The 22,217-nt window shown below is 40.4% G+C and overlaps 1 protein-coding gene across 1 annotated transcript in view; it reads left to right on the forward strand.

The window, feature by feature from the left end:
- LOC311305628 (arf-GAP with dual PH domain-containing protein 1) overlaps window positions 1–22,217 on the forward strand; it is a 34,030-nt gene that overhangs the window by 4,739 nt on the left and 7,074 nt on the right. The window contains exons 2-6 of the mRNA XM_084433432.1: window positions 7,934–8,064; window positions 11,846–11,937; window positions 15,666–15,748; window positions 21,826–21,938; window positions 22,024–22,170. Coding sequence (XP_084289558.1) covers window positions 7,934–8,064; window positions 11,846–11,937; window positions 15,666–15,748; window positions 21,826–21,938; window positions 22,024–22,170 — 566 coding nt within the window. The remainder of the gene's footprint in view (window positions 1–7,933; window positions 8,065–11,845; window positions 11,938–15,665; window positions 15,749–21,825; window positions 21,939–22,023; window positions 22,171–22,217) is intronic.

A 22,217-nucleotide genomic window follows, 5' to 3' on the forward strand; every position in this document is an offset into this window, starting at 1 on the left:
TGTGTGTGTGTGTGTGTGTGTGTGTGTGATGGGTTGGTTTAGGGGTCGGGTTAGTGTGTGTGTGTGTGTGTGTGTGTGTGTGTGTGATGGGTTGGTTTAGGGGTCGGGTTAGTGTGTGTGTGTGTGTGTGTGATGGGTAGGTTTAGGGGTCGGGTTAGTGTGTGTGTGTGTGTGTGTGTGTGTGTGTGTGTGTGATGGGTAGGTTTAGGGGTCGGGTTTGTGTGTGCGTGTGTGTGTGTGTATGTGTGTGTGTGATGGGTAGTTTAGGGGTCGGGTTTGTGTGTGTGTGTGTGTGTGTGTGTTGGGGGGGAGGGTTAGTGTAGGGGGATAGAATATATAGTTTGAACAGTATAAAAACCATTACGCCTTTGGATTGTCCTCACAAGTATAGCAAAACAAACCTGAGTGTGCGTGCGCGTGTGTGTGTGTGTGTGTGTGAGTCACACAGAGAGAGGGTGACTCAGCTCTATTCTCAGGTCTATACCTGCACAGCTCATATATTTGGCCGCTTTTTGGGTGAAAAAATAGATTTCCTAATATTAATGATCTCAATGCCTTCAGATACAGTGTCATACTGTACATATTTCTCTGCATTGCAGCTTTTCAGTACAGTATCACACACACAAACGCACAGGCTTACATACACACTGTCCTATTAAAGCAGTAATAATACGGTGACTCTCACAAGAGAGTTCTGGGATTTCTGCCCAGCGTTGGATGTCAGCCCGTTGTGTGACTGTATTACGACTGCAGGCCGGAGGAAAACAGCATCACACACACCAGCGAATGACACATGGCACACACACACACACACTTCAGATGATTCAGGATGAATAGGGTGAAAGGTAGACGACAGCCTCCACACTTCTGTTTTCCTCACTTTCGTTATGTGTGTTTGTAAGCAGGCGTGTGTTGAGTGATGGAAGACAGATTTCCCCCAAAACCCCTACAGATGCACATGGGCATGAGTTATTGTTAGTGTTGTCAAATCGATGAATCACATCGAACATAAAAGTAAAAAAAAATATTTTATTTTTTTTACTTTTATGTTAGATGTGATTCATCGATTTGACAGCGCTAAAAACAACTCATGCTCATATATACTATATATATATATATGTGTGTGTGAGAGTATACAGTTTATACATATGTATACACACACATATTTACAAACTTGTATGTTAGATGCGATAAATCGATTTGACAGCAAGTATCACTAATATACAAGTTTTTGTTAATATTATGGATTAGATTTTATTTTTATATTTTCATTTTTCATTTTTATTTTTGATATTTTATCTTTTTTGTTTTATTTTTAATTTTTAACAACTTTTATTTAAATTGATGTTTATTTTATTTTAAGTAATAAAAATCTAGTTTTAGTTAATGATAATAGCAATGTTATATATATATATTCTCTTTTGATTTTTTGTAATTTAAGTAATTTTGTTGTGTGTTTTTGCCATTTTCATCAGTTTTTAAAATTAATTTTAAATTTGAAGTATTTTAAGTTATTTTAATACTTCAGCTTAAATTAAACAAAACTGAGAAACGTTGTTTTGGCAACTACTTGAAAGGTTACAAGTTGTTTTTTAAATAATTATTTCAATTCAAGTAATGAAAATGTTTTTTTATGGTTTCAGTTTTAGTTAATATTTACCCTGATGTCGGAAACTGGTTCTTTCTGTTATTACATCAAACTAAATGGCTTCAAGTCTGGCTCAGTTTGACAGACAGAGAGCATCATGGGAGGGTTTTCACAGACATCATTGTGAAATAGTAAATACAATTCCTTAAAATAGAGAACATTCAAACTGTGCCTTGAGCTGAAGCCGGCAAGGGTTAGTGTGATGAGGTGTGGCGAAATCTCAATGAAATTGACAACACAAAGAAACTGTCCATCAGGAAAGCAGCCTTCATGGGAATCTGTTTCACTCTCCCGACTGTGAGGATTTCTGTTGAAATTACTGGATTTCGTGGGCGAAACTTTGCCGAGGTATTCGTGACCACGCCTTCAGGGTTAGGGATTGACCAAAATCCCTAAATATTAAACTTAGACTATATGCTATTCATTTTCTAAGTGATTAGCTGATCATACAGCATAAATAAATAAATATCCCATAATATCATAAAGACTTAGGATTAGGACTTTTTAAACTACCTAGCAACCTTACAAAATATCACTATATTATTGCCCAGCTCTCTATATAAACTCATATATATATATATGTCAAACTTTATCAGAATATGTAGGGCATTATCAACCTTTATTTCTATAGCACATTTAAAGGGACGGTTCGGAGTAAAATCAACCTAGGGATCTTTGCACCATGACCTCGAGTCAAACTCCCCCCAGAAGCCTTTTCTCCCCTTGGTTGAAAAGTTGGTTAAAGTTAGAGCTTATTTAGGGATATCAGCCGAATGTCTTAGTGCAGGCGCTAACGGATCCAAGGCTGTATCTGGTAAATTACCCCACTAATAATGCCCAGAATGGTACCAAACTTCTACAGTAGCACAAATAGGTTCTGTACTCATAAAACGAGGCATTGGAAAGTTTGTAAGTACATCAGGAGTTTATTTAAATAACACTTGTCTGATGGCTAATGCTACCGCTAACCCGGACGTCGACGTCACTTCAGGGGTTTGGGAAAAGCACGTAAAAGTCCTGGCAGAAAGCGATGCATAAGGATGTAGTGTAACGACGCCCAGTTCCAGGAATGCACTAATATTTTGTTGGTAGCACCAGTTTGCAACAATTATTAGTTAACACTAAGTTGTTAACACTTCGGAAAGTGACCCTTGACGTCCGGGTTAGCGGTAGCATGAGCCGCTAGTGTTATTTAAATAAACTCCTGATGTACTTACAAACTTTCCAATGCCTCGTTTTATGAGTACAGAACCTATTTGTACTACTGTAGAAGTTTAGTGCCATTCTGGGCATTATTAGTAGGGCTGTGCAAAAATATCGATACAGCTAACTATCGCAATATATTTTTTTCACAATAGTGTATCGATATTTCAACCTCTAGTATCGATATTTAAAAAAATAAAATAATTCATCAAATCCCTCTGTGTGCGTCAAACAGTCTCCGCCGCTGCTGTAGTTGTCGCTGACTCGCTGTCCAGTTGTATGGGGCGCCGGACTGGACAAAAGCGAAGTGAACTGCGCGCGAGAGAGACCGAGTGTGTCTGCGCGCGAGAGACCGAGGGTTTCCGAGCATTAGTATTGGTACAAATATGGTAATATAATTACTATATAAGAGGCATGGAAGTTCGATTAATGGACAACAATAATCAGTACAAACGTCTTGTTTTGAACTATAGTTTAATAAATATAAATAATTCGAGCACATAAACTTCCATATGGAGGATTAAATAAGATTGAATGTATGTAGTAAGATTCCATAACTAATCACTGACACTGTACCACAACCGCGTCAAATAACAATGATTCTGAATTTTATTCACCAACATCAGGATGTTGTCAGTGCAAGTCATGGTGTCCGAGCATTAGTAGGCTTATTTGGTACATAGTAATATTATAATTATTATATAAGAGGCATGGACGTTCAATTAATGGTACTGATTATTGCTGTTCAATTAATGGTACGTTCAATTAATGGTACTGATTATTGCTGTCCATTAATCAAACTTCCATGCCTCTTATAGTATATAATATAATGTACCAATTAGGCTACTAATGCTGGGGCACTCTCAGTCTCTCTCGCCCGCAGACACACTCCGTCTCTCGCGTACTGTCGCTCGTGCACGCAGACACACTCGACACAATGCAAATACCTTTTGCGAATAAATTGGAATTTAAGTTTTTGTCTGCTGAGTTATCAATATAATGTGATACACATACCAGAATACCCCAGGTGGTACAAAACAAGTTGTATATTCAGCTCTATTTTTATTTTATTTTTACATTTTTGATAAAAAAAAAAAAAGTATTGCAATATATCGCAATATGTATTGTATTGTATCGTATCGTGATATATCGTATCGTGACCCATGTATCCTGATATGTATCGTATCGTGAGGCCCTTGCCAATACCCAGCCCTAATTATTAGCGCGGTAATTTACCAGATATGTCATATGATCTGCACTAAGACATTCGGCTGATATCCCTAAATAAGCTCTAACTTTAATAATGTTCAACCAAGGGAAAAAAAAGGCTTCTGGGGGGAGTTTGGCTCGAGGTCAGGGTGCAAAGATCCCCTAGGTTGATTTTACTCCGAACCGTCCCTTTAAAAACAACAGAAGTTGACCCAAAAATGCTTTACAGACTTCGGTTCATTTACATGTAACAATTCCTGTCTACGCTCACTGGTAAAATAAAAGTGTGAATCGTCAGCGTAACACTGATAAGATATGCTGTATTTCTGAAAAATAAAGCTCAGGGCAAGCATGTACAGTGAAAACAGCAAGGGTCCTAAGACTGACCCCTGAGGGACACCACATTATAGACGTAGTAGAAGTAGAAGAAAAGTTGCATAGATTCACAGAGAACGCCCTTTCTTTTAGATAGGACGAAAAGCGTCGAAAGGAGGACGAAACACACACTATAGACGACTGAGAAGAATATTACGGTCCATTGTATGAACACAGGGCGATATAAACTTCACAAAAATTGTGAAAAGCGTCAAAATGTCATAGGAATCATAATTGATTTTATTTATTTAATTTTTTGTTTGCCAAGTTAGACTGTATTGATTGTGATCTCTCTCTCTCTCTCTTGCACTCACATCACAAACACTTCTTGCCTTTATGCACAATAACACATATATATATATATCGCTAACCCTAACCCTATATAGGACGACATCAAATCTTTCAGAAATGTGGCATGCACCCAGAATAACTGAAGCCTCACAGCAACACATACAATCTATATTGAGAAACCAGTGGTCTGAGAGACGCTTCTTGCAGCGAATAGCCGTTGACCCAGTGCACTCAATCTCTGGTCTACCACACGATATACGCCTTCTCACTTTTGTTCACTCAGTGAGCGTTGCAATGCACTGCCATCTGAGACATGCAAATCATCCATCATTACACTAGCTTTAACATCTTTCCACTCGCGAACTGTGGACAGTTGCATAAACATAGTCATCATGTTAAGACTGTGACTTAATAACTAGTCTGGCCAGCTAGCGGTTAGTCACGGGGTAATCAGTCTTACTTTTCAGAATCAAAACCAATCTACGTTTTTATGCAAGTGACGTATGACCAGTGTTGAAGAATGAAACATAACACGACTAACTTGTAAGACTAGTCTGAGCGGTTCATGCAACCGGACACTGATCAGATACAAACCAGTCCAAAATGTGTTTTTCTGTGTTGAAAACACAGTTGGAGGTTTGTTTAGTGCAGTTAATGATCATGGGAAACACATTCGAAGTTCAATTCAATGACTGTAATAAATAAAAACAAAGATTAGTTTGTCCAAAAATTAAAACTTTTTTTTTCTGTGGAAAACAAAAGAAGAAATTTTGGTAACCTTTATGTATAATGCAATATAAAGGTATATAATGCATTAAAAATTTGCATAAATAATTGTAACCAAAGTTAAAATGCATTATGATATTCGCAGATTGCTTGTTGCATCTGAAATCGAAGTGTTTCATTATGCTTTCTAAAGGTGTAACAGTGAATAGTATTACTATAAAGCATTATAAAACTGTGGTTACAATAATTTATGAGATCATACAATGCATTAAACAAGGCATAATTAATGCATTAAAAATACTTATATAGGCTTTAAGTAAAGTGTTACCGAAATGGGGAATTATTTTCAGTCTGGTTTATTTCATTGATCCATTTGACGGGTTCACAAAAGTGGTATGCATGAATCTGATGCATAATTAGATTCACACTGAGAACGATAACTATAAAGATAACTGAAAGAATTTCTATACTAGCATCCTCACCGACATGACGACAACGTTCAAGTTTATAAGCGCGGTGCAGTTTTGTCATCTTGAAACGCTCAACTCCTTAAAGCAGGATTCATTCTGATTGGCTGTCAATGTTTTTTATTGTTCATCGGCTTGAAAAACTTTGATCCTCGTTTATTGATAGTGAATAAAGTTGCTCTTTTATGGTGCGTTTGTGTCCGTTTTGAAGCTCGCAAGTAAATTGCATGGGAAAAGAGCAACCTGGACATTCTTCAAAATGTCTAATTTTGTGTTTCACGAAAGAAAGAGAGTCATGCAGGTTTGTAACGAGTAAATTATGCCGGTGAATAATAATTGATCCGCGCTTTTGTGCTCACGTGTGTGTTGTGTAACATGAAGAGTTACTTTATGAGCGCAAAAGTGTGTGTTCTGGTTGCAGAGAGCCACACCTCGATCAGATAACACGCCAGCCAAGAACTCAAAGTGGGTAAAAGACAAAACAAAGTCCATTTCATTTGGTCACAAGCCTCTGTATCTCGCTCTCCTTCTCTCTGTCTCTCCAATCGCCCCTCTTTCTCCTTCAAACAATAACTGCACTGTTTCATCCTACGCAGTGTGTGTGATACTCACAGTTTCTCATGGATTGTGTCACTTTAAGAAGTCAAAAAACCTGACTTTCAGTTCATGCCTGTTTTGTCAGTCGACAGCCGAAACTCTCATGCCTTCAGGGTTGACAGCTCAGCGTTTAGCAACACTCACACCTGAAGTGTGTCAAACTCACACAGATCGCGACACAAATGAGCCGTTGAGTGAAGAGTCTGTCAGTGTGTGTGTGTGTGTGTGATCAAACAGGGTGTGTGACTTTCTGTCGCACTCTTATTGTGGGCTCGCTTGTGTTTGACATTTCAGCGCAGACTAACGGTATGATTATTATAGTAACCTCTGTGGTTTGTACATGCAGTTTATAAAGCCTCTTCGACCTCAGCATTAACCGTGATAGGAACAGAAACACACAGTCCTACTTTTAAACCAGTTGTTGTCTTCAGTATTTTGGCCTTCACTAACGGTCCCAACAACTGCATATGGATAAATGTTTTAAAAGTAAATGGTAAAGCAATGACATTACTGTCTGTCAGTGTGCTAATTTGCATACCATCCAAAATATGCAAGGATAAAATTAGTGCAACCGACATTGATTTTTTTTTTTTTTTAAGTGCAATCAACTTGGATATTTAAGTTATTTCAACTTTAATACATTACACTGACTTAAAAAATTAGTTGAATCTTGTATAACATAAAAAAGTTGAAAATTGCTTAACGTATTTTGACGAGTTAAAGCAATGTAAAAACATGTGTTGTCACACCTTAATGATCATATCATTTTTACTGTGCAAATTGGTGCACAAATAATGGTGGGAAATTACCTTTTTAGCAATGACCTTTTAAAGTAGTTTAAAGTAAAATGTATTTAGATAAAGAGTTTGAGCATGTCTAGCTGTGAAACAAGCAATATTCAGTTAGTTAAAACGTATGAGATTAAAACAAATTGGATTTATTGATGATAAAATATATAAACCTGGTTATTGAGTATGTAAAACACACTGACAAATATTCATCACGTTAAGTTTATTAGTTTGTTTTGGTCACACTTTAGTTAAGGGTCCAATTCTCACTATTAACTACGACTTTTGCCTCAATAAACTCATAATTACTGCTTATTAATAGTTAGTTGTTAAGTTTAGGTACAGTATTGTAGGATTAAGGGATGTATAATATGGTCATGCAGATTAATATGTGCTTTATAAGTACTGACAGCCAATATCCTAGTAATATGCATGATAATAAGCAACTAGTTAATAGTGAGAATTGGACCCTAAACTAAAGCGATACCGAAATTTTATATGCAATAAGAATAATTTAAGGCCTAAATATTTTTGCGAGTGATGATGTTCCAGTAGTGGAGTCTTGTGTTGTTGCAACACTTCATATTAGTAAAGGTTTTTGTAAAGGCTGTTCCTCTGTTGTTCCTCAGAGCCGGACTGGGTGTCAGTGACTCTCGGAGTGTTCGTGTGCCAGGGATGTTCACTCATCCACAGAGGTATTCCCAGTCTCAGCCGGGTGAAGTCCGTGCAACAGGACGCGTTCGAGGATAAAGAAATCGAGGTGAGGAACAGCAGGTTTACTCAGAAACACAGTAATCCAGACACACACAGACTGACTGGCTCTTGGCCTGCATGAGAGATTGAGGATGAAGGCCATTAGTGCACAACATGAGCCTGGGAATCTGAAGAGAGCTGACGTTTGTGATAATCTTCACAGACTCGTGATTGACAGAACCATCAAACCGCTGAATGATCGATTGGCGCACAAGCAAACGGTGCATTCAGTTAAAAAAAACGCCTATTAGTACAGTTCTGAATAATTAGGGTTGCTTACTAATGCTCAGATCCCATTTCACTCGGGCGATGATGAAACGGGCCAAACATTTTTATAGACTTATACAGTGAGATTTGCATGTTCTTCAGAATCTGTCAGAAGAGTATATGAAAATATTATATTTACTGTAAGGTCTCATTTGTTGACATCAGTTAATGCACTATTTTTACAGCATTTATTATTAACCTTTGTTCGTGTTAGTTAGTAAAAGTAAAAGTAATTCAACTGTTGATCTTAATAATGCATGAACTTGAACTAATGTTAAAGGCAGGGTAGGTAGGATTTATTAAAAATTAAAGATCCAAATTTGTTAAAACTTTCTATATATATCAATACATAATTAAAATGTAAGAACTCTGAAAAAAAGAGTATAAAAATCAAGTGACTCTAGACCGTTTAATCTGTATTAAACACAGCTCATTATTTCGATTCGGGACGAATCAAAGGATTGGCTTAGGCGACTGTCACTCTCTCGCAACCATGGCAACCACCCTTTTGCCACACAGCACCTGCCCACTTGCGCGCGACCGTTTGATTTGAGGAGTGCGAGAGGCACGGAACCTGATCACACCTCCGTCCAGTAGATGGCGGTAATGCACTATGTTTGCAAGCTGCCAATAAAATCTATCGAAGAAGAAGAAGAAGGCACTGAACCTAGGAATACCAAAACAATGGCAGAGAAAGAGCAATCTAAATTTACAGTACCGGCATATGCAGTTAGTGAAGGCAAACCAGGCAAAAAAATGCCCCTTCCCCTCCGCTTGTCTCAGGTAAATAATGCGTCCTCTAGCTCAGCGGTCGGAGTCGCGCGTTCATGTGTTTTGGGGGCGTGGCTTTGGAAGAAGCACAGAAATGAGGGGGTGGAGTGAATGGAAATAATGAGATGTCTTTAAAACAGTCGTGAGAGGTCTACAGACACTCGATTTTGATACTTTCTTTTTCAGAGTACTTACATTTTAATTATGTATTGATATGTACATAAAGTTTAAACAAATTTGAAAAATAAAATTTTTAGACCATTTCTACCTACCCTGCCTTTAAGACCAGTGTTCGGGAAAGTTACTTTTAAAAGTAAGGCGTTACAATATTGCGATACTCCCTAAAACAAGTAACTAGTATTAGTTAGTTTGTAGTGTTTTACGTTACTTTTGTGTTACTCGTCTTTTCCAGGTGTTTTTTTTTTTAAATCAGTATTTAAGCAAATTAATTAAACTGAAAAGTAACGGACATTACTAAAAAAGAAAAAGTAACTCAGTACATTTATAAAGTAACGCATTACTCGTTACGTTAAAAACATCTGATTACATAATGCATGTTACTTTATATTTGTTACAGGGTTTGAAATGAACAATGCCAATTTGGCGTGTTACTTATTATGTTTACTCACTTTGGGGAAGTTCGTGCAGATTTAGCGCAAATACTGATCATCATGAAATATTAAAGGGATATTTCACCGCTGGAAAGATGAATGTGTATTTAAATTGGGTCATTTATGTAGTAGAAATGTGAAATTATTTTAGAAGCTGGTGCCTTCTAGACTGAGAAAAGCCAGAAAATGTATTTTTGGCTCATGTGGATGAAAGACTACAACTCCCAGAATGCACTACGAGGCCACGCCCAAGCCACGCCTCCCGGTTACAGAGGGCAGTGTCGGGAGAAATGATACAGCTAGGCTACTAGTCGACTGAAACTGAAAGACGGCGTGTTATGGTGAGATCCCCCTGTGGGCGGGTTGAAGACATGCGGGACGAGCTCCTCCTATTGGCTGGAGTCTCTCGCCTCTGGACAGAAGAGCCTCTGATGACGATAAATGATGATTTTTGCATCATTGGAGGTTTTTTTCCAGACACACAATACAGAAATCTCTGGTCTCAGGGGGACATGAGGGAGGGAAGCACGGGCATGCGAAAATACTACCGGGTTTCTACTGACACAAAGCTTAATGCTAATCGGTGAAGTATCCCTTTAATTACAGCGTATTGCGCAGAATCTGCTCAGATCTGGCCTTCTTGAACACACACGTCACTGCGCAACAAATAACGGCACGCTCGTTCATTTGCATTGAAGCAATAGCAAAGATTAAAAAGCATTTGGTTAACAGAAAAGACGTTATTTTCTAACACCCCACATTATTTTTTGATGTTCTTTGCACTGTTTTGATATATCCTGAAAAGGATGAGGATGAAAGAGGAAGGGAGGAGATGCTGGATGACTTTGTCCAGCAAAGATGATTTTGTTTGAATAAGGAATCTGTGTATGAAATCCGATAAAGCACTGAGCTTAATTTAGGGTGTAGATGAAATTAACTTTAATTATTATCATTCATAATGTCTTAATATTAATTAAAAAGCAAAACGAGTGAAATAAGCCAATATGCATCCTACTGTTTACAATGATATATATATATATATATATATATGTTTTTTTTTAATAAGTGTTTAAATAAGAGTTTTCCTACATCTTAAAATGTTTAGTTTTAGGACAATCTTTGAAGGATGAGCAAAAAATGAGTTGGTCATCACATTAAAAGTAACATTTATATATGATATTCTAGTTTTGAAGTGCTGGATAGAGATGTGTAGTACCTGTAAGCGTTTGACTATTTCTGTCACAGTACCACAGTTATGGTTAGTTACTACATTAGCCTGAACCCATGGTGAATGTCGCTGCTTTGTGGACTGAAAGTCTTCTGTAAGTGCTTCTCTTGTTTCCACATCAGCGCTGTTTGATCTGATATCTATAACAGAGAACTCTGCGCCGCATCGGAGTGTTTCTCACTGGATCTCGCAGCGATTATGTTATTAATTCTGAGGCGAATTCAATGGATTTATATATATTTATTACATGGCTGGGTTGAATTCTGATGTAGAATGCGGTGTGTTATTTCTTGATAGCAGACGCTGCTAATGATAACACACCGTTGCCATGATAAACAGAGCGTTGCTATGGACGCAGGATTCTAACCGTAGAGACGGAACGGACTATTTTCTTTAGCGGAAGCAATACAATCATTTTTAAATCAATAAACTCCTTTTTAAATCAATATTTTGTGTCAAATTATTGATTTATTTTGTGGGTAGCCATGTAATAAGCGGGATAATGTAGAGCGAGGCGGTTGTTATAGCGAATACAACCCCTTCAGGCTGATTCAAGATCCGTGATATTGTATATATATATACTGTGACATAGTTAATCTAGTTCATTTCTTTTTTGGGCTAGTAGAAGTTCTGAATGGCCGGTAACTTAAAACATTTTGTAGCCAAATTGGCCGTTGAGTGAAAAAGTAAATTTCAAACCTTGCTGTGTTACACCCAACACTGGCTAACAAATGAAAGCTAATTTTAAAGCGCCTGTGAATCATGCATGCATTCTCTCTCTCTCTCTCTCTCTCTCTCTCTCTCTCTCTCTCTCTCTCTCTCTCTCTCTCTCTCTCTCTCTCTCACTCACTCTCTCTCACTCTCATTCTCTCTCTCTCTCTCTCTCTCTCTCTCTCTCTCTCTCTCTGTAGTTTATCTCCTCTGTGGGGAATGAAGCAGCGAAGGCCAAATACGAGCAGCAGGTTCCTCCCTTTTATCACCGTCCCTCGCTCACAGACTGCAGGTACGACTCCAACACTACAGTCACACCGGCCCTGGTCCCTGTTGAGGGCACTCGCACACACACACACACACACACACACACACACACACACACACACACATAGGGCCCTGGTCCCTGTCGAGGGCACTCTCACACACACACACACACACACACACACACACACACATAGGGCCCTGGTCCCTGTCGAGGGAACTCACACACACACACACACACACACACACACACATAGGGCCCTGGTCCCTGTCGAGGGCACTCTCACACACACACACACACACACACACACACACACACACACACACACACACACATAGCGCCCTGGTCCCTGTCGAGGGCACTCACACACACACACACACACACACACACACACACACACACAGGGCCCTGGTCCCTGTCGAGGGCACTCACACACACACACACACACACACAAGGCCCTGGTCCCTGTCGAGGGCACTCACACACACACACAAACACACACACACACAGGGCCTTGGTCCCTGTCGAGGGCACTCACACACACACACACACACACACACACAGGGCCCTGGTCCCTGTCGAGGGCACACACACACACACACAGGGCCCTGGTCCCTGTCGAGGGCACACACACACACACACACACACACACACACACAGGGCCCTGGTCCCTGTCGAGGGCACACACACACACACACACAGGGCCCTGGTCCCTGTCGAGGGCACTCACACACACACACACACACACACAGGGCCCTGGTCCCTGTCGAGGGCACACACACACACACACAGGGCCCTGGTCCCTGTCGAGGGCACTCACACACACACACACACACACACACACACACATAGGGCCCTGGTCCCTGTCGAGGGCACTCTCACACACACACACACACACACACATAGCGCCCTGGTCCCTGTCGAGGGCACTCACACACACACACACACACACACACACACACACACACACACACACACACACAGGGCCCTGGTCCCTGTCGAGGGCACTCACACACACACACACACACACACACACACAGGGCCCTGGTCCCTGTCGAGGGCACTCACACACACACACACACACACACACACACACAGGGCCTTGGTCCCTGTCGAGGGCACTCACACACACACACACACACACACACACACACAGGGCCCTGGTCCCTGTCGAGGGCACACACACACACACACACACACACACAGGGCCCTGGTCCCTGTCGAGGGCACACACACACACACACACACACACACACACACACACACACACACACACAGGGCCCTGGTCCCTGTCGAGGGCACACACACACACACACACAGGGCCCTGGTCCCTGTCGAGGGCACTCACACACACACACACACACACACACACACACACACACAGGGCCCTGGTCCCTGTCGAGGGCACACACACACACACACAGGGCCCTGGTCCCTGTCGAGGGCACTCACACACACACACACACACACACACAGGGCCCTGGTCCCTGTCGAGGGCACTCACACACACACACTCACACACATACACACAGGGCCCTGGTCCCTGTCGAGGGCACTCACACACACACACACACACACACACACAGGGCCCTGGTCCCTGTCGAGGGCACTCACACACACACACACACACACAGGGCCCTGGTCCCTGTCGAGGGCACACACACACACACACACACACACACACACACACACACACAGGGCCCTGGTCCCTGTCGAGGGCACACACACACACACACACACACACAGGGCCCTGGTCCCTGTCGAGGGCACTCACACACACACACACACACACACACACACAGGGCCCTGGTCCCTGTCGAGGGCACTCACACACACACACACACACACACACACACACACACACACAGGGCCCTGGTCCCTGTCGAGGGCACACACACACACACACACACACACACACACACACACAGGGCCCTGGTCCCTGTCGAGGGCACACACACACACACACACACACACACACACACAGGGCCCTGGTCCCTGTCGAGGGCACTCATACACACACACACACACACACACACACACAGGGCCCTGGTCCCTGTCGAGGGCACTCATACACACACACACACACACACACACAGGGCCCTGGTCCCTGTCGAGGGCACTCACACACACACACACACACACACACACACAGGGCCCTGGTCCCTGTCGAGGGCACTCGCAGGCGTACCGCTTTGACACTCTTGTGCTGTTTGTTTCTTGTGGTCATTCTGACATCATCAGCATCATTGTGGGGGTTTTTCAGTGTCACACTCTGTGTTTTCTCACATGGCTGGAGAAAATGTGGTACAGTGATATAGATGTTCGCTTCCTTCCTGTTTGTGTGTTGCGTTTGTTTCACGACGTGCTGAAATCCTCTGTTCACTTGCAGTCTGCTAACTGTACAGTGGCTCTTTATCACTTTAGTGATCGTCATTCATTAGGATTTAACTCGATTCTTAAACTCTCAAAATACATCCTGTGAAAACCGGTTGGAAATTGAACATTGCGTTAGTGAAATAGACCGTTAAAGCCTTTTAGCGGCTCATTTTTTGTAATATCACCTTTGATTTTACAGTACAAAATATTTCCTGTTTTGCATATAAAATAAGTAAACTTAAACTTCTATAACTCTTTTACACTCTTTTACACCGAAACTTCAGGTCTGTATTTCAAAGCATTCATGAACTACAAACATATAAGTTCAGTTTTATGCTTAAAAAGAAAGTTTTTTTTACAAAATAAATATACATATATATACATTTTAATAATTTCTTTGACTGTAAGATATTTATTTAATAGGATGCACACTGTAAACAATGATTTGTTTTATTTAAAATAAATTCTACGTAAAATGTCATGTTTATTTCAACGTTTTGTGAAGTTCACTAGCAGTAAAAACACAGTTGTGAAACATAAATTTGCAATAATGTGAAATAAAATCACTAAATCACTTAAATACTGTACATAAGCCACAATTGCAAGAACTAAAGTCACTATTACCTGATTTATTTTACTCTCGGACTATTTGAAATAATTGTCTGCTCTTTCGTAATGTTGGAATATGCCATTTTACAGAAGTAGTAGGCGTGGCTGAAAAAATGCCTTCAATAAAACAAGTAAAAGAATAAAGGCTTTATGCACATCAGTTTAAGTTCTTCATTTGGTAACATCTAATATAACAGACTAAATCAACATTAGAGAAGCTTTTCACAACTTTTTTGGGGAATATTTACACTATAGATTTGTTATTTCAAAACTGTAAATGTGTATTTTACTGAATAAATATTGCAGTCTTTCCACTTCAAAATGTCACTGTGTCACTTGGCGTTTCTTTGCAAGTATTTGTGAAATTTAGCAGAATTTTCTGAAGTGCAAGTATATATCACTGTATATGCATTGTTCTTTGAATTGTTCATTGTTCATTGCTCTCACTGAATTGTTCTTCAGTGCACACTTGGTCACTTTGTGCATTTTTTTGTGCATTGCTATGATGAGTAAATCTGTTCTGAACAGCAATCTGACCACCTCTTTGAGAAAGAAAGCAAAGACGCATTAATGAAGGGAAATCAAGCAAGTCTAAAAGCTTGAGGTGACCAAGTGGAACAACCGTATTGTTGTTGTGAATTAATGCTTTACACCAGCAAAAGCTCAGGATCGGCTGCCAAACACACATTTCTCTTTCACTGTGTGTGCAGTTTGTACATTAAGGTTTTAATATACTGTAATATTGACACATTCATATTTTTCATCTGCAGAATCTTGAGGGAACAGTGGATCAGAGCCAAGTACGAGCGACAGGAGTTTATACACATCGAGAGACAAGAGCCTTATTCAGCAGGTGAGAACACACACAGACACACACACACACACACACACACACACACACACACACACACTCTCAGACTCTTCCTCTTCCTGCTGTTAGTTGTTGTGTTGTGTATGATGGCACTATAAGGTCAGGCTTTTTTTCCTCATCTCACGCTCTCTCTCTCTCACACACACACACACACACACACACACACACACACACACACACACACACACACACACACACACAGACACACACACACACACACACACACACACACACACAGACACACACAGACACAGACACACACACACACACACACACACACACACAGACACACTCGCTCACTCACACACACACACACACACACACACACACACACACACACACACTCACACACACACACACACACTCTCAGACTCTTCCTCTTCCTGCTGTTAGTTGTTGTGTTGTGTATGGCACTATAAGGTCAGGCTTTTTTTCCTCATCTCTCACTCTCTCTCTCACACACACACACACACACACACACACACACACACACACACACACACACACACACACACACACACACACACACACTCCTCCTGCTGTTGATGATGATTCTATGAGGTCCGGCTCGTTCTCTCCCCTCTCTCTCTCTCTCTCTCTCTCTCTCTCTCTCTCTCTCTCTCTCTCTCTCTCTCTCTCTCTCTCTCTCTCTCTCTCTCACACACACACACTCTCTCCTCCTGCTGTGCTGTGGATGATGGCTCATTGGCTCTATGAGGTCAGGCTCGTTCTCTCCTCTCTCTCTCTCTCTCTCTCACACACACACACACACACACACACACACAACTCTATGAGGTCAGGCTCGTTCTCTCCTCTCTCTCGTCTCTAGAGGTTTTGCTTCTTCATGAGATGCGCATTAAGCGTCTAACAGTGAGAGTATCAATATCATATTCAATATCCTGTTACGCGCGTGTTTATTGGGAAGCGAGATCTCATTGGCTGTCAGTGATCTCATCTGTGATCCACACACACACACATGCATGTTCTGTGATGCACTGTGCAGACACTCACACTGAAACTCATGTGTGTAGCTATGCAGTCTGAAGTGTGAGTCTGTGGGCATCGCTATTATGGGCTGGAATCAAAGTTTCCACTTTCCCACTCGTTTCCACTTCATTTTTTGTCTACCGATTCAATATTTATTATATTGTACTATTAAAATAGTATATGTTTCATAATATGTGTTATTGCATTTCATATGCTCTATATAATATGTAATGTTTTTGAAAGAAGTCTCTTTTTCTCACCAAAGCTGCATTTATTTGATTAAAAATACAGTAAAAAATTTGAAATATTATTGTAATGTAAATCAGCTGTTTTCTATGTGAATATACAGTTAAAGTGTAGTTTATTAAGCTGAATGTTCAGCATCATTACTCCAGTCTTCAGTGTCACATGATCCTTCAGAAATCACTTTAATATGAGGATTTGATGCTCAAGAAACATTTATGATTATTATCAGTGTTGAAAACAGTTGCTGCTTCATATTTTTGTGGAAATTGTGGTACATTTTATTTTTCAGGATTATTTTATCCTTATTATTTTATATATCTTTGATGAATAGAAAGTTCAAAAGAACAGCATTTATCTGAAACATTATTTATTTGTAACATTATAAATGTCTTTACTGTCTTTACTTTTGATTCATTTAATGCTGCCTTATATATTTACAAACATTTTTGCTATCAGATAAAATATAAATTTGTCTAATATTTATTGTAATCATAATTATAATAATTACAACAAATATATATAAATGTAACATCTATAACACTTATGTATAAAATTAATATAAATAATAAAAATACAATTAAATTACTATATATATATATATATATATAAATACTCACACACTGGCATAATTTATATTATATTTTATTAATTTATCATATATTCAGTTTATATGTAAACAATGTGGGATTTATTATATATTTTTTTTAAATATATGGCAAATGTTTTGCATATTCTGTTATAATGTAAAGCAGATCGACTCCAACAGAAGATGTTCTTTATAAAGAATCAAAGGCCTCTCTCATAATCTCTATATCTCCCATCTCATGTCTCACACACACACACACACGCACACGCACACGCACACGCACACGCACACCACTCTTCTCTTCTCTTCTCTTCTCTTCTCTTCTCTTCTCTTCTCTTCTCTTCTCTTCTCTTCTCTTCTCTTCTCTCTCTTACACACACTCACTCCTCTCTCCTTTTCTCTTTTCTCTCTCGCTCTCGTCTCCCTGCTCAGTTTAAATCAACGCTCTAGAAGTTTCGTTACACATGTTGTTACTGTCCAGCTCACAGACAAGAGGAGATGGATGGATAGATAGATAGATAGATAGATAGATAGAGTATGGTGAATGTACAGTAACGTGTGTGTGTGTGTGTGTCTGAAGTCTGCGCTGTGTTTCCTCTGCTACTCAATAGAGTTATTGATGGTCGCGTGGAGAGGCTTGTTATCGACTGATGAGGTCATACAGAGTGAATGATTCATGAGGACAGGAATAGAGTGTGTGTGTGTGTGTGTGTGTGTGTGTGTGTGTGTGTGTGTGTGTGTGTGTGTGTGTGTGTGTGTGTGTGTGTGTGTGTGTGTGTGTGTGTGTGTGTGCCTGTGAAAGAGAAAATCAGGAGACCGGCTCCTCATTAGTGCTTGCTAAGGCGAGATTTACTATCACTATTGCTTATGAGTCTTTAAAACCCCAACCGTAAGCTTTCGCTCTCTAGAGAGCGTCTGATTGGACGGAAATCTCTGAAGTGCAGGATGAGTCATCAGTATTTTCTGTCCGTTTTCCTGGAAGAGAGAGGCTTTTTAAATCCATCAATCGGCTGTGTACAGAGGTAAAAACTAGAGATGCACCGATTACAATTTTCTAGGCCGATTCCGATTTCCGATTTTTCATTGAGTTTGACCTGCCGATACCGATTTTAGCCGATTCCGATTTAATTTTTTTCTAACCACTTTACAGCACACACAAATATTTATTTTCGATCTTTTCTTTAACCCTTTCACACATAAGTTTAAAATATTCTAACTGACAACCCCACCCCCAGAGTGAGTTTTTTCAAGGCGAACGTTCCCTTTAATGTTTCCATGGCGACGCGTCACGCGATACACCGCAGCCACAATAATACTGTATGACAGATGTGTCGCTTTTATTTCGCTTTTCCTTTTTTATTCAAAATATTCACAAACTTGCTTACCATGTCATCAACTAGCCTATCTGATATTCCGATTCTCAAATATGTTTAAGTGAGTGTGTTTGGTCGTTTAAAAACCTTTATAAATAATCTTGATCTATAACATGAGATGGGCGCCGCAATGTTGTCCTGTCAGTCGGATTTACAGCACGTGAATTCATCAGTTTCTCCCGAAATAAATGCAAGAAAGTGGCAGGTGAACTGAGAAGAATAGAGTATAGTTACTTCCACTATGTTTGTCTGATATGAATAACACATGTCGGCTAATTATATTTGAATAGATTGTTATTGCTGCTTCCACAGACATCAGTGTGTATTTTACAAACTCCAAATGTATTGTTTTACTCGTGCTTATGTGTATTTAAATATCTGAAACTTAAAATAAACATTATGAGGTTGAAAACACTGCTTAACGGTAGTTGTGATCTATGACAGCGCTGAACTCGTCCGACTCTGGCCCAGCGCCAGCCAACGCGCGAAAGCACAGTTTGAATCTGGCAGTGATGCGACGTCACTGAACATTCTAAATGTGGCACCGTAACGTTACTCTCAGGGGCACAGAAATAAAAATCCCATATATGAGACCGTACCGCTCAAAAAGGTTAATCATGCGGCGCCCGAGTGCAAGTGCATTTGACCGGCATAAAATCGGCATATGTCAGACTGACCGGCCGGTCGCCGGTCATGGCCGATCACGTGAAAATCGGCCAATTCCGGTCACCAGCCGATCAATCGGTGCATCTCTAGTAAAAACGATATAAATACTGTTCGTTTTCTCACACAAACCGCTCGTTTCGTGTCTTAGGCCATCAATGTGTACTTACGATGGGGAATTGTTTAATTTGGACGACGGGGAATTGTTTTAATTTGGACTCTGTGCATGCTCTTTGAGACAGTGACCATAGACCTGGATTAAATGACTGACAGACAAGAACGGTTTGACCTAAAAATATCAAAATTGAAACTACTGCGGAAAAAAAGACACCTACATCTTGGATGCCCTTGAGGTAAACTAAAACATACCAAAATTTAATTTCAAAGTGAACTATCCCTTTAAGGGGCAATCCAGATACGTAATCCATTATACAGGCAATAGGTCAAAACACAGGTATGCCGTCCAAACAAACAAACAAACAAACAAACAAAACAGGCAGGGTCAGAGGCAAAAGAGTAATCCACGGAACAGGCAAAAAAAACAAGAGACATGAAACCAGGGAAAACGCTCGGAAATGCAGTGCAACGACATACAAAACTTCGCAGTGAGTGAATGAGTGAACATGGTATAAATAGGCTGAGACTAACAGGGTAATGAGACACAGGTGAATGCAATCAGTGATGATGAGTCCGGGCAGTGAGTTCTGGGAAATGTAGATTGTGAGGGAGTGATAATAGTCTGGTGTGGAGTGCCCTCTGGTGGCTCTCAAGGGCACTCCAGCTGGTGACCGTTACATATAGTCACCACTGTGTCTGTGTTCATGGACTTTTCAGTTAGCCACATTTACACATAGCCGGGTATTTAGAGAAACACATATTTCCCCCCCTCTCCGTTTTCAATATTAACATCGTGCAGACAACATCGTTTTCACAAAAGTTGTCATTTACATCAACCCGCATAAATACGCCGTCGAGCGCCATCATAACTATGCCAGACCTATGGGCGGCAGTGTAGGGAGAAGGATAAAGCCATGCAAGCCAATCAGAATCCTCAGAATCGACAACAACGAATAACACGAGCGACTTCCTAGGGCGCTCACATGACGTTACGCATTTTCTGGCGCATAATGTGACGTTTGAGAACCTAAAACCCTGTTTCTCCCAGTTGACACGGCAACACATAACCGGCGTTATCAGAAATCTCCACTTTGGCCGGAATTTTTAGAAATAATAGTTTTCTGTGATAAAAACAGGGTTTTTGTGTAAATGAGAGGCCAAACCGCTGGGAAATATCTGCGTCTTCCCTTCGTGTAAACTCAGTTAGTTGTCATTTGTCACATGTTCCTTTGTTCAGTTTCCCGCCACTAGTCTGTCTCCCTGGTTACCATCATTAGTTGATCTGTATCACCTGTGTCCTATTAATTACATCATCTGTGTTTGCTATTTAGTTCCTCCTGTTCACTCTTTGTCCGATCTCTGTTATGTGGTTGTGTTTATCCTGCCTGTCTGCCGCTTGGAGAACCTTCATTAAAATAGATGTATATTGATCTTAATATTGACCCTGACTCCTATTAAATAGATACTTGTATTTATTTATTGCATAATAGTATTTATTCATTAGATACTAGTTCGTAATAATTAGATACTAGCAATTATTCTAGTGCACATTTCTGTCACATTTTCAATCATTCTGATTGTAGTACTTTTGTAATTGTATGTTACTAGTAAAAATGACATACACAGATATATACAGTGTAGCAAAATAGGCAACACTTTAGTTTAGGGTCCAGTTCTCACTATGAGTTAGTTGCTTATTATCATGCATATAGATATTGGCTGTTTATTAGTACTTATAAAGCACATATTGTGCATGATCATGAGCACATCCCTAATCCTACCCCACAAACTTAAAAACTACATTACTAACTATTAATATGCATTAATTATGAGTTTATTGAGACAAAAGTCGTAGTTAATAGTGAGAATTGGATCCTAAACTAAAGTGTGACTGCAAAAATACTAAAAACATGTGTTTGTTTGTCCTCTTCTGTTTGAGCTTCGGTCATGTACAGTAAGCTACAACTTCCTGTTTTACAAAAGTGTTTTAAGGATGTAGATATTCATAGACTCTACAAAAGAACGTCGGTGGAAAGAAACTCTTGCCTCATGCTCTCTGCCGCTTCTGCCGCTTGTGTGTGTTTCAGGGTACAGAGAGGGTTATCTGTGGAAGCGAGGCCGAGACAACGGGCAGTTCCTGAGCCGCAAGTTCATTCTGTCTGAGAGAGAGGGAGCGCTCAAGTACTTCAACAAACATGACGTTAGTTCTGTCCTTCTGTCACACACACACACACACACTCACTCACACACACACACTCTCTCACACACACGTCTTCTGTCTGCAGGCTCGAGAACCGAAGGCTATAATGCGGATCGAGACTCTGAATGCTGCGTTCCAGCCGGCGAAGATCGGGAACCCCTGCGGTCTGCAGATCACGTACCTCCGGGACAACAGCACCAGGAACATCTTCGTGTACCATGAAGACAGTAAGGTAGCACACATCTGCTAATAACTCACACAGCACATATTAATCTGCAT

This window comes from Rutilus rutilus (assembly GCF_951802725.1).
Source record: "Rutilus rutilus genome assembly, chromosome: 16".
NCBI lineage: Eukaryota > Metazoa > Chordata > Actinopteri > Cypriniformes > Leuciscidae > Rutilus > Rutilus rutilus.